Raw genomic sequence first — 20,213 nt, forward strand, 5'->3', positions numbered from 1 at the left:
CTATCTGGAATTGGGTGCTGTGCTGAAAATGTTTTAATTTAATAATTAAATGTATAATTTTATTGAAAATTAATTCATTCTTATTGATTTAAGGAGTGTTACGAGTAATGTTCTAATAAAACTAGGTTGTTTTAAAAGTTTAAATAATAGATAAGTTTTTAAGACTTCTAAATGTGTTGTTTCTAAATGATCTTACTATTTAAAACAGCTTTACGCTAAAAGATCATCGTAATATTTATTATATTTTTTCAATGTTAACAATTTGTAAAAGGTATTTATATAAATTCCTTTAAAAAGCTACCTTTTATTTTTTTAAATACACTCATCTTGAATTTTAATACATCTACTAAAGTTTGTGTGTGTAATTCAAATTCTATTCCTTTACAAATAAAATCTAAATTTAATAACTAGTAAAAGTTTTTCAAAAGTACTTATTTTTATGTTGTGGTTTTGCAAACAGTTGAAAGTATTTATTAGTACTTGAATTTTTATAATTTTGTTAGTATATGTGTTTAAAGTGTTAGCAAGTAAATAATTGTAGCAAGTTTTAAATGATTGTCTTTTTGTATTAATAGTCTTAAAGTAACATACAAATACTTTAAGCTACATGGTACTTTTTTTATGTTTGTTTTGTTAAACAAATTTTCTGCAATAAATTAAAAAATTAAAAAAATTACCAACAGAGTATTAATATAACAATACAATTTTTTAGATAACAATGAAACGACAGTGAAAAGTTCGATAAACTGAATTTTTGTGTAAGTTTTTTCTAGTATAATTATATAGCAGTTATTATTACAAACAAAAAACTACTTTTTGGTTTTAACCAGTTTTTAAAAATTTTCATACTATCAGTATATTTCATTAAAGCTGTTTGAGAAAATAGTTATTTTTTACAACATATTTTAACAAAAGTATACATTTTAAGTATGTTATAAAGGTTTTATTATTAACTTTATAAATAAAAGTTTAAATACTGTATAGTTAGATTTTGAACAAAAAATTGTTTAAAAGTGATAAGTTTGTTAATCTAAGTTTGTGTAAAAGCGATAATTTAAAGAATACAATTCAAATGTTAGTTTGAATAACTAAAGTTGTTATTTCTATAGCTACTTTTTTACGTAAAATTTTTACAGATATTACTTTTTCAATGTAATAATGTAATAAAAATTATAAAATAGTAAATAATATAGTAGTAAGTTAAGAAACTATTGATGTACAAACAAAATGAAAAACTATTGTTTAAAACATTTTATTTTTGTTATTTTCATAACTAACATAAAACAAATGCTATGTTATGCTAATTAACTTAAAACTTAAACTTTGTTAAACTGCCGCTAAAATTTGTAGTTAGATAAAACTAATGTACTTAGTTAAGTTTCATTTATTATCTTTTATAACTATTTTGTTTAAACGGATGAAATAGTTTAATCATCATTGAACATATAACTTTTAAAAGATCAATAGAGAAAAAAACAAAAGAAACTCGGAGCTAAATGTACACTTAATTCATTAAATATTTAAAATTATCGTTCCTTCTTTCAACAGGTCAGATAAAAACTATAACTTATTTCTAAAGTTATAATACTAACTTGATAAAAGTATAATGGTAGTAAAAAGATACATTTTAAAAAGTGTTATTATTTAGAAAAAAAATATTTCAGAACACAAGGTTTTTGTTAATCATTAAGTTTGCTACCTTTGATTTACAAAAGTATGTTACAACTAACAAACTTAAGACTTAGATGAAAAGTATAAGATAATAGTATATTTTTTCAGAATTTGTTATGAATATAAAAGATGTATTTGTAGTTTTTCTTATTTTATTTTGAAAATCTTTGTTTCCAATTTATTTTACAAGGCATTTAGTATAATAAGCTTAATGTATGATAAAATTGAAAACAACTTTAAAACTTAATAATAACTTTAAAGTTGTGCATTACTACAGTTTTAATAAATTAAATCAAGGTCCTTTAACAATTTTTAAATGAAATTATTTAGATAGCTACAAATAAACTTATTACAACTTAAAGCACGTTTGTTTGATAATTTAAATACTTTTTTGATGGTATCCATTTATTAAAATAGAAATGATGAAATCAAATGTTTGTTTAAACAGACAGTTGTGTAAAATACACCTTGTTAAAAATGTGTTTAGTATTTAGGTTACTATGGTTTAAAGTTGTTGTTTAACATTTTTGATATTATAATGGTAAATCACTTTAACTAAAAAGTAAAATTGTTTTCGCTAAAAAAAATTATATTTTGATTGTGTATAATTCAAAAAACATGACATAAATACTTGAGAAAAAAAAAATCTAAACAACTTAGTTTTTGACTATAATTTAAAATAGAATAGTTTAGTTAGACACTGTTAATACTGTTTCAGTTCTATAAATACGTTTTTGGAAAAACAAATTATATAAGCAAACTTTAATTTTATATAATCTGATTAAATCAAAATAATTTTTTAAATATTCACACAAAGTTTAGTTACAAAATGAAATTTTTGACATTGTTTTGTTTATAAGTATTTAATAGTAGCGGTTTATGTTCTTACTAAAAATAGTTAATATTTAGAAAAATTATTAAAGTACATCTTGTTTTTTTTTCTGATCAAAATACACTCCTTAATGTCTAGAACAAACTCTTATTTTCTAGCAGACTGTTTACAAGTTATATGAAACCACACAAAACAAAATACCAACTTTTGCTTATTGTTTTAGTGTTTGATCCTTATAAGTACTTTTATCATAAACTATTGAAAAGTTAATGTATAATAACAATATATTTTAAGTTTTTTATTTTATTTAGCTTATAAAGTTTTATTATAAATTTCACACTTAAGAAAACATGTTTTTAGTAACATTTGTTTATGAAAAACCAACAGATTAAAATTCGTTCCTCTAAAACAGGGTTTTTCAAAGTTCGCGGTGTCGCTTCTTTGGGGGCGATTTTGGCTATTAGGGGCAATAACTAGTGAAGGGCAAAATAGTAAATTAGTAATTACGTAATTAACTAGTAAAGGACAATATCGAATAAAAAGGTAGGCAGTTATTGTTTTAAGTTCTTCAAGGGAGCGAATATGAAAACAAAATTATGAAGGCTTAGAAGAAAAAAAAGTTCAGAATCGAGCAAGTATGTAAAATCAAGTTTAACTTTACCTTTTCTTTTAACGTTTAAATCTTAATTATATAAAAATCAAGAAAACCTATCTTTTAAAACAAAAAACCTGTATTATGTTTTTAAACAAAAATAAGTAATAAAATTAAAAAAAAATTATTGGTTTAACTTGTATTTAAACTTATGGAAAAAAAACGGTTGTAAAACATTTTTAAAGGTCGACTAAAAAACTTTAAAACAACAATTATTTAACTTTGACAATTTCACTTTAGAACCATAAAAACATTCTAAGCTTTAAAGATTATAAATACTTACTAATATTATGTTATTAATGTATAATAATTATAGTTATTAATATATGTTGTTTCCAAGTCAAACGTATTCTACTATATTTTAATTATTTTAGTACATTTATTGTATTATTTAATATTTAATGGTAGGCTTTTAACTATGACATATATACTTTCCTTCCATTTTGATATTTTGACCTAATTCTAACGATTTTTCACCAGCTTCGGATAGATAAAACAAATTTATACAAAATAAGAAATGTATATTGTCTGTCATGTCAAGCAATAAAGTATTCAATTTTTTAGTGTTACATTTTATATTTAAAATTAGACTCTTTAAAATGGTGCTATTTAGTCAAAAAAAACACGAAATGGCGCCCGAATATCCAAAATCAAATTTCAATAACATAACTTTGATAATTTCGTGTTATTGTTAGTTATCTCTTTTAAATAAAATATATATTTTAACATCGTAATTTTATTAATTAGGCGTACAAGAGTGTTTTAATTTGTTAAAAGTTTAAATTATTTTTTTTGAGATTCGGCTGAAATAAGTTTTAAAACTTAATAAAATATATTAAATTTTAGTAATGATAATTTTCTGTTGAAAAAAAATCAAATTTTATTTTGCCGTTGTAATTTTATTATTTAGCTCTACAGTACCGTTTTTTATTTTTCAAATATATTATAAATTTTGATATATGGCCTCTTAAAAGTTTTTTTCTAATTTATGTTGTCGCAGTTTGTCTTTTTACGTAACCAAAGCAAAATTGTTATCTTTTTTCTATATAAAAACTAAAAACACAACTGCAAAAGTGAGCTAATAGAAAAAGAATAAAAATAAAGTTTTTGTCTTTTTTATATAACTAAACACAGTTTTTGTTATTTAATTATATACATATTTTTTCAGAAATATAAAAATTTGGTCAAATAACATTTTCAACAGTTTTTTGAGCTTATCGACTATATGTTTCTACCTGTTGTTATTCATTGAAACGGTACCTAAATACCTTTTCCAATGACAGTTATGAAAACTAAAATCAATAAAAATTCTCAAACATAATTCAAATATATTGATTTAAGAAAATAACAAATATTTATTAGTTATTCTTTAACAACTATTGAGTGAATTCTTAAAATTATTTTTCATATAAAATTTACTTCACTTCTGTTTAAATCGTAAGTAAATTGGTATGAAATCGATGCTAGAAATATTTGCCTTTTATAACGACATAAACAATAAAAATATTTAAATAAAAATAGTTAGTTATTATTAAATTATTTTGTAAGAGATTAATTAATGTACAATTTTCTATAAATAATCAGTATAAACAAAAGTTTACATTCTGCAAATATTGAATTTCATAATAAAATTTCAACTTGTTAGTTTTTATAATATTAAATCTTTAAAGTTAAGTTATAAAAACTTTTCAAAATAGTAATTTAGGTTTTAAAAGTTTTTTAATTTATTTCATTTGCTTTGTTTCATCTTTGAATCAATATTTAAAACTAAAAAAAAGATCATTATTTATATTGTTCTTTTATAATTTATGGTTTAATGCAAAAAGTAATTTAGTCTCTTGTGAATTTGTTTTAAAAAGTGGAAATGTTGTTTTACTTAAAATCGATAAACATGTATCTTAAAATAATTGTTGTTTATGTTTTGTGCTAAAAAGTATAGTGTTTCAACTTATTTTTTAAAATGAGAGAGATTTCAAAGCTAACTTTAAGTTCTAAGTGTACATAACGAAAACAGTTATTATTTATTTAAAATTTTGGTCAGAGTTTATTAATTAAATAGTTAGTTAAGAAAAATTATGTTTATTAATTTCTTTTAGTATGTTTTAGTCTAGTAACAAAAATTATATTTATAATTAATATGACGTTCATCGTTGAAGAGGGGAAAGCAAGTTTTTTTTTTAATTACGAAGTATATACTAAAAGTTAGAAAATCAAACTAAATGATTACAATTAATCATTTTAACTTACAGTTTTATTGTAAGTTACGCTTAAATTTAGCTTGCCTCTGAACAATTTTTATATATGACTTTTTTTTTGTTAATACACGTGCTATAAAGTATATATTTTTGTAAAAAAAAATTAAATGAAAAAAAAATTAAAGAGAAGTCAGTGACACTTAAAATCTTTTAAAGTTTGTTGTGTCTACATTTTATTATAAAACTTACAAATAAGCATATTAGAGAACACCTTTTTTGTTTACTAAAAATGCATTATACAAAAATTGCAAAGTTTTTTGTTTAGACACATTTGTATTGATGCTTCAAAACAATTATCAGATGCATACTTTAGTTAACTAAGGTTTTTATACAAAGGTCGATGAAAATGACATACATTTAATTAAGACAAAAAGTTTATGCAAATTCAGCATAAAAAAGAAAAAAACCAATGTTTTAATATTTTAGATGGAGTAAAAAAAATTTATAGCTTAATTTAAAATTTATTTTGCAAACACCAAGTGCTACTAATAGTGTCTTTTCTTTATCTTTTAATGCTAAGACTAAATTTAGTAGAATTTTATCAACTTAAATCTGTATTACAAAGTAGTTAAGGTTAAAATCAAACGTTGTTATTTAAAAATTCTGAATGATTATAGATAATTAGTAATTTTAAGTTTTATTATGTTTACATCAAGAAAACTTTTATTAAAATATTAATTAACTTTTTTTTTTTTTTAAACAAAAGTATTCTTTTGTCAAAGCGAAAACAAAGCTTTTAATGATTAAACAAAGCTATTCAACAAAATAAACTCTATTAAGAAAGAGTTTTCAAACATTTAAATGGAAGCGTATTAAATGACTTTACTTGTAAGTTGGTAATTAAGAAGGTAAATACTAGTAAAACATAAAACTTAAAACTAAGTTCTGAGATGGAAAAGTTTATATTTCATAAAACAAATGTAGCCTATAGATTTTGAAATAAGTTAAAACATATATAATGTTGTCCTTAAAAAAGTTCCATTCGCTGTGTAAAAAAACTTAGCCGTAACTTTAATAGTATGAACATTGAAAACATACATATTCAAGATGCAGTGAACTTTTAACTATAAACTTTTTGTTTGCTTTGCTTTCTTTAGAGTCTTTAATTGTGTTTCGAAGAAGTTTATGAGTATAAAAAACTTTTATTTCTACCTTATTTTATCGCATAACTGATTTCGTTACTCTTTATAGCTTATGTATTTGCAAAGAAAAATAAAATTTATTTAAATAATTAACTTTTTCAAAAAATTTCAAAGTCCCAATGAAAAAAAAAAAAAAAAGGAAATTTGTTTTTAAGCAGACTAAAGTAACGCATTAAGTCTTGAAAATTTAATTAAAAAAATAATTTAATATTCTGTAAGTTATCGTTCATGTTTAGTTTTACAGTTATTGAAATTACAACTGAATTTGGATAGCACACTGTTTTTTTGTTTTATACTATTTTTTTGATAAAGTTTACTGAGCTAGTAATGTAGTAAGTTTAAGTAAAATTATATTCGTAGTTAACAGGTGAGAACTTAGTTTGTTATTAAAGTATATTTAACTTTAATTTGATGATTAGATTTCATTTCTTACAGCTTTTATTCAATCAAAAAAAGTTAAGTTGTACTTGATATGTATTAATTAATTGAAAACCTTACAGATATAACAAATTTTTAGATAAATATTTTAATTTAATATATTTTAACCAATGATAGTAAGGAGAGAGTTTTGAAAGAAAAAAAAAAGCGAACATAACTTGAATTCAGTGTTACAAAAGTCTTACTTGGTTTTCTCTGAATATAATTGCAACACAGTGTAGTCTTTAGACTTTATGTTTATAAAAAAATTATTTAAGATAAGAAAACTATGTAAAGTAGTATAAAAGTTTTTAAATGTATATAAGTAGTAACAGTATATCAAATATATACTTTTTTCAGAGGCGTTATAATTGTTATAAGTTTCAAAAAAGAAATGAAAGTGATCTTAAGGAAATAATTTATAATGAAAACATGTCATTACCTACTTTCTTAAATCAAACAAGTAGTTCAATACAAGTAAATGGAGTAGACTATGAGGATACAGAACCTATGACCGTCACCGAGACATGCATAGTAGCAGTAGTTGCATTGCTATGTAGTGTTGTCACAGTGATTGGTAATTTCTTAGTTATTCTGTCATTTTTCGTCAACCCGACATTGAGATATTTTAGTAATTTTATCATTCTCAGCCTTGCAATCAGTGACTTTATAATAGGTGAGTAAACTATTTTTATCAAACAAAAGAACTATCTATTTGTCAACAGCTAAATTAAAGCTATATTTTACAAAAATAAGCTAACAAAGAGTTTTTAGCAAAGTAATAACGCGATAAAGGGTTTCTTTATATTACTTTTCCAACATATAAATGCATCAGTATATTAAAATCAAATAAAATTAATTTTTAAAGATTACCTTTTTAACTTCTCCTATCAGTTTTTAGCTGATGTATAAGCTTTTCATAGAACAAAATTCAAAAAATGTGTATATTTAATTAAAGATTTTGTTTAAATGTTATTAGTCATATTTATACGTGTAGAAAATTCTGATTAAAATAATTAGATGTAAAATTTTTGCAACTTGAAACGTGACTTAAAGTTGTAACTTTTAAAGTTGTTTCTATTTTGATCTGAGAAATCAAACTTAACGACTTTTCTACATAGCTAAAACAATTTAATTTTTCTGACATTAGATTATTTAATTTGAAGTGAATTGTGTCTAAAAATAAAAAACGATACAAAAACATATGACTTTTAATTAAGAAAATATAATCTGTAATAAAAAGTTAAAACAATCTAATTAATATTTCTTATAGCCCTTTTTATTTTTGTGCATATGTAAAATATAAATAAATGTAAAAACAATAAGTATGTTTACTTCTTAAATAATTTCTAAAACGTTTAGTACTGAGTATCTTTTGAATTTACAACCTGTTAATAACTGCTTAAGTATATTTACTTTAAAACTATGTTTTAATATTTTTTTTATTTGACAATAAAAATTGATTTTAAGTAAAAACCAAACATTTTAATGTAATCAACAAACTATTATTTATCATTAAGTCTAACCATTTTTTAACTTTTTTATAGTTTAAAGATTCAAAGTCATACTTAGGTATTTTATTTTAAATAATTTGGGATCACTTTTGAAAATATGAAATTATTTTAGCAAAAAAAAATATTTTAAGTTTAAATTTAAATTGTAGTTTTATACTCAAACCTAAATAACTTTTAATATAATATCTTTTTAAAAGAAAACGTACTGTTGAGTTTTTATTATAAGCTGTACTTTTTTTTTAAGCTTAATATTTTTAGTAAACTAATCTTCCTATTTTTATGTACGCATTTTTTAAACAAAGTTTCCTGTTGAGTACGGACTGTAGCGAAAAAACTTGTGTCAGAATCAAACTTCTTATTTTTTACATTAACTTTATAAACGTTACCAGTAGTCGTAGCAAAAAAGAAACAATTTTTTTTCACATTTAATCAATGTGGTCGATAAAGGGTTAGTTGGCCATATAAGTTAAGGTGATCTTCAAGAGTAAATGGGATTGTAGAGAAACTGAGTGAAAATTTTTAAAAATTTAGTAATATTTTTTTTTTGTACACTTTCGTATTAAAAATTTTTAGAAAACTAACCTATTTTAAATAAGTTATGTTGCCGCCCCTATTATAAACAATTAATAATGCAGAAAAGAACTAAAGTTTCGATTTTTTTACATTTATTAAACATATGGCTTGAACTTTTTATTGTTTTAAGTGTTTACACCAACGAACAAAATAGAAGTAAAGTTATGTTACATAGAAGTAAAGTTTTGTAAAAAAAATTTTAAACTTTTGTTTTACATTTACGTAGCTAAAACTTTTTTTATAGTTACTAAATTATAAAAAGGCTATTCTCAAAGTTAAAACAGCTTTAATTGCAAGTTGTACATTTTAATCATCAAAATAAATTATTTACCAAGACAAACGCACAATTCCTACTTATATATTAGTTTTGTTCAATTTAAACTATATCTAAGCATTTACCTGACTCGTTAGACTTCCGACTTTACTAAAGTTTTACAAATAGTTTTCTACTTCATTCATACTTTAAAAACAATAACTTAAAATTTATGTAGCGACACTTAATTATACTTGTAAAAATGTACAAAAATTTTTAATAAAAGTTTACAAAAATGTTATTTACACAAAACCTAATAGTTCTTTTTATAATAATTTTTCAAACCTTTTTTTTGTTAGTGTTAGAGTTTTTCTTTCTGATTTGTTATTGTAAAAACCATTTTGTTAAAAACAATTATATTTGAAAGGTGCTTTTTCAATGAACATTTTTCTTGTGTACAACATTCAAAGAAAATGGACTATGGGACACTTTATGTGCAAACTTTGGCTGGTTGTCGATTACACAGCTTCCAACTCTTCCGTCATGAACTTGCTAGTTATATGTGTTGACAGGTTAATTTATTTTATTTCAACCAAAGCTCTGATGGATAAAACTATATTATGTATTTAAAAAGAGTTATGATAATTTGATATATCAAAAATATGCAGTTAAAGAGTATTGTGAAGTTAGTTATAAATAAGCCAGATTTCATATCTACTGTACCCGAGTATTCGGTTTTATATCCTAGTTTTAAAATATTATCCGAAAATTTTGTGGATTCGGTAGATCACTTTACTTTTTTTATCTAAGTTATTACTTTATAGCTAACAAAACTCATGTAAAAGTTATTAGCTTCTTATTAGAAAAAAAAACTACCATTGTTGTATCTGACAGCTTAACGATTATTTGTGGATTCGGTAGATAACTAATAAAAAACCGAAAAAATTATGTTTTAAAACAGGACTTTTTAATTAACATAGAATGTTACAACTTAGAAGTAATAAAACATTTTTTTGTTTAATTATTGAACAAATTAACAATATCCATCAGAACTTCAAAAAATAAAACAAATTTAGTTTTTTGGTTTGTTTCTATATAAGAAAAGCTCATAAAACTTGTCGTAAAGTACATTTAGAATATTTACTTAATATTCAAGTGTTTTTTAATTATTTAAAGATATGTCTAAAAAATAAGTTGAAAAAAATATGTATAAGCCGTTAGATTACATTAAAGACAACAAATAAAAGTATTTTTCTAAAACGTTATATTTTTGGAAAAGTCAATCTCTCTACTTAGTTGTGCAGTTGATAGTGAGTTGCAGAACAAAGGAAACTTGTTTATTTTTTAGTTTGTGACTTTTATACATGATTGAGTAATTACATAGCATAAAACTTTATCGTTAATAAATTGTCATAAATCTTAATTACGTAATCACTTTAACATTCTTCGACTTAACTGAGTCATACTGTATTTATTACAAATTTGAAACAGATCATTTAAACAGGCTTCTGAATTCTTCTAAACTAAAAAAATATGTGTTTGTTTTGATTTATATTAAGTTTTCTGCTTGTAGACTTTAGTTTTCTATTTATGTTGCAATGGTATTTTTGCCTCATAGTTTAAGCCTTAGACATGACTTACTTATTTAGTTTATACTAAAGCTTTTAGCTGTTTGATTTTTGTTAAGAAAAGTATCTAAAAGTTTAGCTGATGCCTATACCACCCTAAATGTTTTTTTTATACAAATCATAAAAGAAGTATATTATATGACTTTTAAGGATTAACAAAGTAAAATTTTAAATATTTTATGTTTAGACTTTGGAAATTGTCTTTGTATAGACGGTTTTTTTTTTCTTATTACGGAATTTATTTCGTTTAGTATGTAGAATATAACTATTTGTAATTTAGTTTAAAGCAGTATACTGTATTTACAATTAAACAGTGTATCATATATTACATAAAACTTAAACGTAAAAAATTTTATCGTTCAGAAAATCAAAAAGTTATAGTACTGATAAATAGTATTAATATAATTCAGATATTTTGCTGTTACAAAGCCGGTTAAATACCGAAGATGGTCAAACTCACGCAAAAATGCGTTTGTAGCTATAGTTTTAGTATGGTCAACCTCTTTTTTGATGTGGGGTCCAGCTGTTATTTGGTGGGATACCTCTGAAGTTGTAAAAGACAATGCTTGTCAAGTACCTTTTATAGAAAACAAGGTGCGCTAAAAAAAAAATATTCAAAAACTAACTTATGTTTTACTATAAAAGAATTTGAAGGCAACTCAAGGTAAATAAAATGTAAAACTTTTATGACGTTCTAACATTTTCTAATAAGCTTTTTACAGTTAAGTTTTTCAGTTTTAACACTTTTTTAATTTAACGATGCATTTAAGTAAATTGCATTTATATAAATTTATGTTACTTTAAGTATAAATAGTTTATTTAATTGCTATGGTGTGTAATAATTAAAGTTTATAATATATACAAAACATATTTCTGTACAATAAATTACTTGACAATTTTCAAATAAATTTAAACTACCGTATGTTAAAACTATTGAACATTATAGGTCTTAGTTAAACACTTAGTTAAGTTTTTGTTTAAAATTTTTAAGCAGAAAAAAACAAAACAATTAAATTAAATTTTAGTAAAACTTAATCATAAACTATGCTACTTACTTTGTGCACAATAAACTTAACATTGTTGCTATTTTCTAAAAAATAAACAATTACATAAATTTATAATTTCATAGATTCTTGGAATTTTAACAATACTAATTGCGTTCTACTTGCCTGCATTAACAATGTCTTTACTTTATTGGAGAGTCATAACAAAGCTAAACAATCGTAGAGTGTAAGTATTTTGTTAACGTGCTAATGGCTTTCTTTGAATTTTAGCACTGTTTTAATAAGGTAAAATATTAAAAACTAAAATATAAAACGTTATACTCACATTTGAAGTTGGTAAAAGTAAACATTTGATTAAGCGACTCAAAAATATTTTGGCTAATAAACGTAAATAGTTTTGTTTAAAAAAAAGTTTTGTTTTAATTCAAAAAGCTAATTATAATTTAAGAATGTTTATTATACGATTTATTAGATAGCAAACTTCTAAATAAATACTCTTCTTACAATAAGTTAGTGTATTTTTTATAACTAAGACAAACAAACAAAACAGAAGTACAGCAGGAATTTTGATAGCTGCACAGAAAGCATCTATAACTAGTTCTATTCAACATTATTCTGCTGTCAGTTCTTGTATAAGATTGGGACGGGCTGACATTGGTTTACCACAAGAAGCTATCAACAAAGACGATGAAAAAATTACCTACAAACCAGAGTGCAGTTCCTGTTCGGGGTACCATAGCCAAAGTGAAAGTTCTCCTTTTAAGCAAAAAAGTAATAAAAAGCTGACTTTTTTAAAAACAAATTCTACAAAACAATCTAATGAAAACCTTTGTATCAGTAATAGCGGTCAGAAGAAAATTGTCCGCATGAAAACTCAAACCCTTGTCACCTCTCATCAGCGAGCTATTCGTGAGAGAAGGGTCATCTTGTTGCTTAAATGCATTCTAATTTGTTTTATTGTTTTGTGGATACCCTACAGCTTAATAGTAGTTGTAGTGGCCCTATCAAAGGTGCAGCTACCTTCGTACGTTTGGACCATAAGCTACTGGCTTTGTTACTTAAACAGCACGGCTAATCCTTTCTGCTATGGGCTTTGCAATGAAAACTTTCGTCGTACTTTCAAAATTATATTAACAACAAAATGGTGGAACAAGTCTAACCGACGAAAAAATCGCTACTTTATTGCACATAAATGAGAGTTAAAGTGCATGTTTTCTTAAATTTTACCTATACTTTGTATCTGCAGTTTTAAAATGGTATGTCTTGACTGAGTTATAGCGTTAGATTACCGAAGAATGATATTTCTATAAAACATTAAAAAATTGCCTTATAGATATTTTAAAACACGCATTTACTTTAAACTTTTCGGTTTGTTTCTAAAAACAGTTTGAAGACAAAATTAAAATTACCTATACTTTCTGTAAAAATAAAGAATTTCTATTTGTAAACTGTTATATAAACTCCAAATAAACTTTTTTTTTTGGTTAACTATAATTAGTTTATTATAAAACTTGCTTAAAAAATAACTCTATATAGTTCAATAGGGAATGAAGATGATGTTTGTCACGTGCTAAGCATAACTTAAATCAAACTTATAAGGTTATATTTACAACTCACAGTCCTATAAAGCAATAAACAAATTCGTGACTTTTTAACCCAGAGCTACCAAAAAGTTTATTCAATACCAAAAATACAACAAAAATTAAATTATTTTTGTAAATTTTTTCAAACTGTATTAAAACATAATAAGTTATAAACTTAAGATTTGAATAACTCAGACTAAAATGATATGTTTAAATAGTTTAAGTAAGTTAGTAAGATATGAGTGAGTTGTTCTGCTTTATTATATATAAAAAATTAATTTTCATTTAAATAGTAACAATGATGGATTGTTGTTGCTTAAAATTAATGTTATTATAAATGTTATTTTTTTTAATTGTCAAGGACTTAAATTATTAGAATTTTTTTGCTTATGTTTGCTTAGTCTATCTACATGTGAATTCCAAGAATTGTCCCAGCTCGAAAAAACTAACCTACCACTTAATAAAACATTTAAAAGTTAATAATGCTAAACTATATTTTAGTTAGTTATTCCTTCTTTACCTCCTATAGGGTTTTTCAAGTTCTGTAGGCGACGGGTTAGATTAATCACTCATGTCTCAAAATGTGAGCAGGAAATAAATAAAAAAAAAAACTTTGATGGTCAGCGTAAAAGTGAAAAATTATTATAGCATAAGTTATATTATATTTTATATTAAATTATTTTTCAATCTTTAATACAAATTTTGTTCAAATAATCAATTAAAAAGCACAAATTGTGCAAAAAACATATTTTTAGAATATCACAGATGTTCTTGTGCTAAAACTTTATTTCAACTAACGGCGTTTCACTGCTCTCAAATAAATTTAAGAACAGATCTACGGAGTCTCAAAAAGCTCTAAGAATAGCTTTTTGAGACTCCGTAGATCTGTTCTTAAATTTATTTGAGAGCAGTGAAACGCCGTTAGTTGAAATAAAGTTTTAGCACAAGAACATCTGTGATATACATTCCGATAAGCTTAGCTTATCAGGATCTCCAGGATTTAACGCCTTATAACGTTACATCTTATTTTTAGAATATTTAAAATACCTTTGTTACGAAAAAGCTCAGTTTTAGTTAACTTCTACAAGTCATTACCGAGTTAAAAAAAAACGTCGCACCCTAGAGGTTTCTGCTTGTATCTAAGCAAAAAATGCTGAATCTGGTAAATTACTTTTTCTTAAAATTACTGTCTCATAAAACAGTTAGTTAAAGTTTAGTTAAGCAAATATAAAAAACAATGACTCTTTCTCACTAATTTTTATCAGCTAGGTATTTATACAAAAATTATATTTGTAAATTAAGTTATAAATAAAGTGTACAACACACAAATACAAAAAGATAACCCAAATTTTAAGGTAAATAATCAGGTGTTAAAACCGTATATAATATATACGGTATAATTAGTATATACCAGGGGCGTAGCGTGAGGAGGGACACTGGTGCATGCGTGCCACTCAAAAAAAGAAAAGAAGTAAAAAAAAAAGAATGTAATATCTTTATCCTTTAATGTTTATTTTTTCTGCTTAATTTGCCTTTTTTCAACTATGTTTATCTAGCATTCGAAAAGTTAAACGAAATTTTGAATACCAATTAGTGACAAGTTAGGGAAATTACCCAATATACTGATTCGGTGCGCAAGCGAAAGTGCGCACCGATGTTGATGAAAAACTCCGTAAGGAAAAATTTTATAACTTCATTAACTTCGTAAGATTTTAGACTCAAAAAGAAGGCAACTAAGTCGTGCACCGTAGTAATATAACCTTATGACAGATTTTTCTACAAAAAGTTTGCAAAAATACGTCACGCTTAAAGGAAAATTAAACAATTTTACAATTTTTTTTTTATGCTACATCTTTAAGACTACTGCTAGTTTTCTGAACTTTATTTTTGTAAACATACAAGAAAAAGCGTGTCGGCCTATGAGATATAAACTTTGTTTGTGATTTGTATCTTAAACAAATACAATCAGATGAACTAAATTCAAAAACTATACTTTTAACTATTTTACAAAGTTGTAATAAATTTTAATAACAGTTATAAAGTTGGTCTATTTTAACTTCTGTCTAACTTTATTTAAATTATGTGCGATGAGGTGTTGTTATCACTGTTGTATTGTTTAGTAAAGAGATTGATATTTTTTCGTAAATAAAACAGATGCTTTCGTTTTATTGAATGTATTTATTTTTTTAATATATAAAGTTTACTGTAATTAGTAAAAACAATTATATTATTGTACATTTGTGCAATTATAAATAATTCTAATGAAATTTATACTTTTTTTTAAATGTTTAATTTTTTAACATATTAGTATTTATTATAACAGTTACGTCGAACTTATTTTACTTAATGAATTTATTTCAATTATATTACTTATAAAAAAATCCCTTTATAGCTAATTAAAAAAGTTTTAATTTAGAGGATTTTTTTAGACAAAAAGTTTGCACACCCGCTGACCAAAATACCACGCTACGCCACTGGTCTATACTACTTAAGGGGCCGCATATAATAAATTAATTTTATGTAGCAAGCTGTCTTAATTTTGTAAATTTATGTTATGAGCAAAAATTGTCTAGGTATCAAAAAATACCAGATTTATAATTTTTAAGAAACTTTAAAATAGTTTTAAAAAAAAGCAAGTAGGGAGTTTTTTTTTTCTTTTTGAGAAGCCTATCAGTTTTATTTCGTCCTAAAATATATTTTTGTTTTATTTTATATGTTTAAGAACTTTAAAAACCTTATATGAACACTTAACTTTTCATTGAAATCTATACTCTGAATAATATTTTTAGATTCAACTAGTTATAATAAAACCTATTTTTAAACTAAGTAGAGCCTTTTATTAAGTAAAATGTTATTCAACTGTCTATTTGTATATGTTTTTCTTTAAAAACAGTTGATTAACTTACTGAATTAAATTTTTCGTATATGCCGCCTTTAAAGTATTTTTTATGATTGGTGTCCCTGAATCTGAACTGAGTCGAGCAAAAGCCGATGTAGAACCTCGTCTCAAAGCCAAAGTTAACTGTGGCCCTATAAACGATGTTTTCTGGACGGCAATTGCCCCTTTCAAATTATATTTACAACTACCAGCGCAGCCACATTGACTTTGAATTCCTGAATTTTGATTTTATATTTTTTGGTTGTGTGCCTTGATGGTATCCTTGAAATTTGCCGTACACGAATATCTTATTTGCATACTATGTTTGTTGAAAAAAATTTTTAGCGGATTTTGTTTATTGAAGTGTTTTTTGAACAGATTTATAAATTTTCTTCCCAAATTAGTTTTTACTGAATTGCTAAAAGGAGGGTTGTAATAGATTACATTTCTTTTTCTTTTATGTTTTAAGTTGTTGCTCAGGTTTTTCAAATTTAAGTTTCTCATCGTAGCCGTATTTTTTCATCATTGTTTCATATATATCTGTTATCTTTAAAAAACTTTCTTCTTTACTAGATCGTTACTTTAAGCGTTGATCAATTATGTTTGATATTTGTTTTATGATATTAGGATGCCTTGGTTGTTTGTTAATATACATAATTTTAGCGTTTTGCTTTTTATAAGGCATGAAAGAGACTTCATTCAGGTCAAACAATAATATATATATATTATAATTCAGTAGAAATAAGAAATTAAAGGGGTTAGTAGAAAGTGATTTAGTTTAAATAATTACCTTATTTTCTATATATATATATACAGTAGACTACCGCTTAAGTACACAAATTGAACCCGACCAAAAAGTGCGTACTTAGCACGGGTAGTGCGTACTTTTTGACGACATAGTATAATATGAAATTTAGTTGTTTGTTTTCTTTCTTACAACTAGCTACTAAATACTTAAGCCAAACAAACAAGTCTTTTTATTTTGAATAACATTAAATACATAATTCTAACCTTAATGTTTTTTAATAGATTTTTAAATGATTTTTTTTTCTAATAAAAGTTTCTACATAATTAATACATGCATTTAATATAGAAAGTCAATGTCAGTCAATGATATAAAAAAAAATATTAAGCCATTTTTTCCATATTTTGTATAGTTAGAGGGAGGTACCAAACTACATTGTGTTTACCAAACATTTTCAAAACATCAATGTGTGTACATTAAAATTAAATAATGACTTAACTATGTTGTATTTGTAGGTTTTTTTTTAACTTTTTTGTGCTCAACTAGTTTTATAGTATGTCACACTAAAATTTTAAAAAAGTTGCACCACTAAAGCCAACATATGTCTCCCGTGATAATATGAAGGAACTTCTTAGGACTTTCATGGAATGAGAATTGATTCTCGCAAAAAATCTGTGAAAGCATATATTCAGGTTATTTGTTTATTTAAATTTGATATAAATATATAAAAAATTAAAAAATATATATAAAAAATTTAGATTTTTTGTTTTTCTGGATAAGTGCGTACTTAAGGCGGGATGCGTACCAAAAAAAGTGCGTACTTAAGCGGTAGTCTACGGTATATATATTATATATATTACCATATAATATATATATATATATGTATGTTTCTTTATTTATAATACAAAAAAACAACCAATTATCGTATCCTTTACTAAGTTTCAACGTTTAACACGTATCTTCAGAACGAAATAAAGTACATAGCAAAAATTTTAAAGAATCACACAAAAAAACAATATGACGTTTCAAATAAAATTGAATAATTTTAGTTAGCTTATCTTAAGAACAACTTAGGTACAAGTCAACTTATTTTTTGCTTTGTTTGTTCTTGGTTTTATTATTATGCTATTTTTTGTTATTGATTAATGGTTTTTGTTCTTTTAAAATACATGTTTTCATTGTGGAGACAAGGTTGCTGCCTTTTTTTTCTTTAATGATAAATCTTTATATACATATATAAAATATATAACATTATTATAAAGAGGAGATATTTCTGACTGATTTTCACTTAAATAATGCACCGGCGAAATTCTACAGAGCCTAATCCTAGATATCGTTTACCGTGAGACAAGCTTAAGTTAACATAAAAGTTTAATCATCTGACCACAAGCCTTTGGTAGACTGAGACCTCAGTCTACGGAAAGCTTGTGTTCAGATGATTAAAGTGATGTGATCAAATTTTTAACTTAACTTCATTGTCACTTATTTAAAATTTTAAGCTTTCTGAGCTAGAAAAATGCTAACACCGTTTACATATCTAAAACTTTATGTTTACAAAGCTTTATAAGAAACTGTTGACTTTGAATTGGTCAATGTTATTTCTTTGTTATTGTTATTTTTAAGCTTATATTTCCGAAAAATACTTAATGCCACTTGTTATACTTAATAATGTCAATAGTATTTTTAAGAGCAAATATTTTTTATATTTTAAATCAAAAAAATGTTTTTTTTTTTTTTTCACGCTTGGAAGTGTGTTGAAAGTTTATTAATTATAGCACAATTTATTAAAAAGTTCTTTAAAACGATTGATCTATAAAGCACGCCTTATTTTATTAAATTTTTACTAATAAATTAATCTAAACTGTGAACAACTAGTCTTGATTTAGCAACTAAGTATAACCAGTATATATAATTATTTAACTCGTCCTGGACAAGGCGTTAAACTGTATACAAGTGGTGCAACTCTATAACCGAAAGGTTTTTTGTTCACCGGGTCCTTGGACTAAACTTTTTGAGCACATTTATTGTCGTTCAATAAATTCTAGTTATAACTGTAAAATTTACGATGCCCATCTAAAAAAATAAGAGCTTAATCTGATAAAGTACGTACTAAATTTTATTAATAAATTATATGTTTTGATTAATTTTACAAAAAAATATTTTCTTTGTTTTGTATCAAATTTATGTAGCTAATTTGTTATTTCTGCATAATTTCTATCACAAAATATTAATTGTATCCAAAAATCAAAGCACTTATTTCATGGTAATGTGAATACGTTAACTTGTTCAACAAAAAAATCATTGTTAAAAGTTTAGGTTTCCTTCTGCCTTTTTGCAGTAAGTCTTTTAGTTATAATGTTACTTACAAACATACAATATAAGGTATGTTAGTATTATTGATAAAGTGTACAAAATTTTACCATTAAATAGTTTCAGAAGTAATATGTACAATGAAAAACAAGTAGAGATATTTTAGTTATACTACCATTTTTTTAGAGTCATATCTAAGTTCTAGGTTTTAGACATTTATAACTTGTCTTACTTTGAGTTGTAAAGTCCTATAATAACTGAGTTTCTTATGCTTTATATATGATACCTGAGTTTTTAGTGGTCATTTATTTTTTACAAACAACAAGGCATTTCGGCAACAATTAAAGTGATAACTTAGTAGTCTAATAAGTACAAAGGTTTTAAGTTTGTAAAAATATAAAACAACTTTGTATACTAAATTCAGTTCGTTTACAATATAAGCAAAAGCGTTTTACCTTTATTAAATATAGAACAATACATACGTTTTTATACTGGTTATAATTTATACAAAAGTATTTTTTGAAATAAATTTGTAGTAAAATAAAAAATTTTCAAATGATGAAAAACTATGTCGCATTTGCAAATAGTTTTCTTTATAGAAGCACTGCTTATTTTTTTATGTACACTAAATTCAAACTGAAAAAAATAAAACTATGCTTTTGCAGTCTTTTATAATTAAAATCTATCTAATTTTAATGTTTATTTATTGTTTATTTTTAATTTATTTCAAAAAATGGTTAAAATAACAACATTTTA

The 20,213-nt window shown here is 24.1% G+C and overlaps 1 protein-coding gene across 1 annotated transcript; it reads left to right on the top strand.

The window, feature by feature from the left end:
- The first annotated feature begins 7,401 nt into the window (after positions 1-7,401).
- On the top strand, positions 7,402-12,171 carry LOC145842906 (muscarinic acetylcholine receptor M3-like). Its single transcript, XM_082950381.1, has 4 exons — positions 7,402-7,645; positions 9,737-9,881; positions 11,348-11,531; positions 12,067-12,171. The coding sequence occupies exons 1-4, from the start codon at positions 7,402-7,404 to the stop codon at positions 12,169-12,171; spliced, it is 678 nt and encodes a 225-aa protein (XP_082806507.1).
- The last annotated feature ends 8,042 nt before the right edge of the window (positions 12,172-20,213 follow it).

This window comes from Thalia democratica, chromosome 8 (genome assembly GCF_965202585.1).
Source record: "Thalia democratica chromosome 8, ktThaDemo2.hap1.1, whole genome shotgun sequence".
Lineage (NCBI taxonomy): Eukaryota > Metazoa > Chordata > Thaliacea > Salpida > Salpidae > Thalia > Thalia democratica.

Coding starts and splice junctions, on each gene's coding strand:
- LOC145842906 (XM_082950381.1), top strand. CDS start 7,402: ATGTCATTACCTACTTTCTTAAATCAAACAAGTAGTTCAATACAAGTA. Junction 7,646..9,736: donor AATCAGTGACTTTATAATAG/GTGAGTAAACTA, acceptor TATATTTGAAAG/GTGCTTTTTCAATGAACATT. Junction 9,882..11,347: donor CTAGTTATATGTGTTGACAG/GTTAATTTATTT, acceptor AATATAATTCAG/ATATTTTGCTGTTACAAAGC.